Source organism: Tachysurus vachellii, chromosome 9 (assembly GCF_030014155.1).
Source record: "Tachysurus vachellii isolate PV-2020 chromosome 9, HZAU_Pvac_v1, whole genome shotgun sequence".
In the NCBI taxonomy this organism is placed as follows: domain Eukaryota; kingdom Metazoa; phylum Chordata; class Actinopteri; order Siluriformes; family Bagridae; genus Tachysurus; species Tachysurus vachellii.
Window position 1 is genome coordinate 28,403,596 of NC_083468.1, and position 2,500 is coordinate 28,406,095.

Here is a 2,500-nt window from a genome sequence, read left to right on the forward strand (position 1 = left end):
GTGAGTCTCTGTGTGTCTATGACTCTGTTTGTGAGGCTCTGTGTCTGTGACTCTGTTTGTGAGTCTCTGTGTGTGTCTGTGACTCTGTTTGTGAGTCTCTGTGTGTCTGTGACTCTTTGTGAGACTCTGTGTGTCTGTGACTCTGTTTGTGAGTCTCTGTGTGTCTGTGACTCTGTGTGTGGGACTCTGTGTGTCTGTGACTCTGTTTGTGAGTCTCTGTGTGTCTGTGACTCTGTTTGTGAGACTCTGTGTGTCTGTGACTCTGTTTGTGAGTCTCTGTGTGAAACTCTGTGTCTGTGACTCTGTTTGTGAGTCTCTGTGTGTCTGTGACTCTGTTTGTGAGACTCTGTGTGTGTCTGTGACTCTGTTTGTGAGTCTCTGTGTGAAACTCTGTGTGTCTGTGACTGTTTGTGAGTCTCTGTGTGTCTGTGACTCTGTTTGTGAGACTCTGTGTGTGTCTGTGACTCTGTTTGTGAGTCTCTGTGTGTCTGTGACTCTGTGTGTGAGACTCTGTGTGTCTGTGACTCTGTTTGTGAGTCTCTGTGTGTCTGTGACTCTGTGTGTGAGACTCTGTGTGTCTGTGACTCTTTGTGAGTCTCTGTGTGTCTGTGACTCTGTTTGTGAGTCTCTGTGTGTCTGTGACTCTGTTTGTGAGACTCTGTGTGTGTCTGTGACTCTGTTTGTGAGTCTCTGTGTGTCTGTGACTCTGTGTGTGAGACTCTGTGTGTCTGTGACTCTGTTTGTGAGTCTCTGTGTGTCTGTGACTCTGTTTGTGAGTCTCTGTGTGTCTGTGACTCTGTGTGTGAGACTCTGTGTGTCTGTGACTCTGTTTGTGAGTCTCTGTGTGAAACTCTGTGTGTCTGTGACTCTGTGAGTCTCTGTGTGTCTGTGACTCTGTGTGTGAGACTCTGTGTGTCTGTGACTCTGTTTGTGAGTCTCTGTATGTATGTGACTCTGTTTGTGACTCTGTGTGTTTGTGTTTCAGATGCAAACGAGTGTGCAGATCCCACCACATGTATCAGTGGCTTCTGCGTGAACACTCCTGGTAGCTACATCTGTAACTGCCCCCCTGACTTCCAGCTCAACCCTACAGGAGTCGGCTGTGTGGGTGAGGAAACACAACTCCACACACTGCAACACCACTTTACATTTCTATTATAGAGACAAATCTTAGGTGATGTTTTACATGAGGTGTTTCATTTTAGCATGTTGTGTTTAGCTGAGTGACTCGGCCCCTGGTTAAGGGTTTAATCTGAGTATAGACAATATAATATACACAATATAATATTTACTGGTCGAGTGGAATTACATTAACATTTTATACGAGTCACATTAGCAACATGAGAGGAAAAGGACAGTTGATTGTTCATGGTTACCCCAAGGCTGTGACTGAAGGGGAGATCAGCTCATTATGTAGGTATATAGCAAGGTCATGACCTGGGGATGACTTTCTCTGTAACCCTACTTACATCTCGACCCACTGGATATGTGCTGTACATTTTTTTTTATATAAAAGCAATAATAAACACACTACATCTCATCAGGGATGATTATGATGCCATGGTCATCAATAGCTACTGGGAACACACACCCACTCACACTCGTCTGTTTTTCCCATTTCAGACACTCGTTCTGGGAATTGCTTTCTTGAAACCCGTTCACGTGGTGACGCTTCTGAGAGTTTGCACTGTTCCAATGAGATTGGTGTGGGCGTGTCCAAAGCCTCCTGCTGCTGCTCATTGGGACAGGGCTGGGGAAATCCATGTGAGGCCTGTCCACCACTTAACTCCAGTGAGCCCCCCACCACCACACACACACACATACACACACACACACACACACACACACACACACACACACACAGTTGCTTAGTGGAAAAGTTGTGTAACAAAGTGTGTTTGTTTCTTCACTCCAGCTGGGTATAAAAATCTGTGTCCCGGTGGAGAAGGTTTCAGGCCCAACCCTATTACAGTCATAGTAGAGGGTATGGTTAAGCACACACACACACACACACACACACACACACACACACACACACACACACACACACACACACACACATACATACAATGAACCACAAATAAAATGGAAAACATTAGTCTGTCTGAAGAAAATATGACAAAGTCGAAACAGTGTGTAATACCAACACAATCACCCACAAGGCGCCAATCATTTATAAAAGTCTTCTGTTTGAGGGGGCAGTAAACAGGGGCAGCCCCTGACTTTATTAGTGTAATTTAATTTGCCCCTGCAGCCATAATGACTTGAGTAGACACACGCTGCCGATGTCTCTGTATGGGGTTTTGTTTACTAGGATCAGTTAATCTCCAGATCATGGTTTAGATGAGGTCATGACAATGTTTAAATCCCTCGACCTTTTCTCTCTGCATGAACTGATGTAGTTAAGCATGATGTAGTTAAGCATGATGTAGTTAAGCCACATGGTGATGCTGCTCACAACCGTCACTGCACAAATATTTACTTCCTCAGAAGGTTGTGA

General features: G+C 45.0%; 1 protein-coding gene across 1 annotated transcript in view; it reads left to right on the forward strand.

The window, feature by feature from the left end:
• The window catches only part of fbn1 (fibrillin 1), a 78,036-nt gene that overhangs the window by 51,898 nt on the left and 23,638 nt on the right, over positions 1 to 2,500 (forward strand). Inside the window, exons 37-39 of the mRNA XM_060878494.1 lie at positions 986 to 1,108; positions 1,624 to 1,791; positions 1,916 to 1,984. Of these exons, the coding sequence (XP_060734477.1) occupies positions 986 to 1,108; positions 1,624 to 1,791; positions 1,916 to 1,984 (360 nt within the window). The remainder of the gene's footprint in view (positions 1 to 985; positions 1,109 to 1,623; positions 1,792 to 1,915; positions 1,985 to 2,500) is intronic.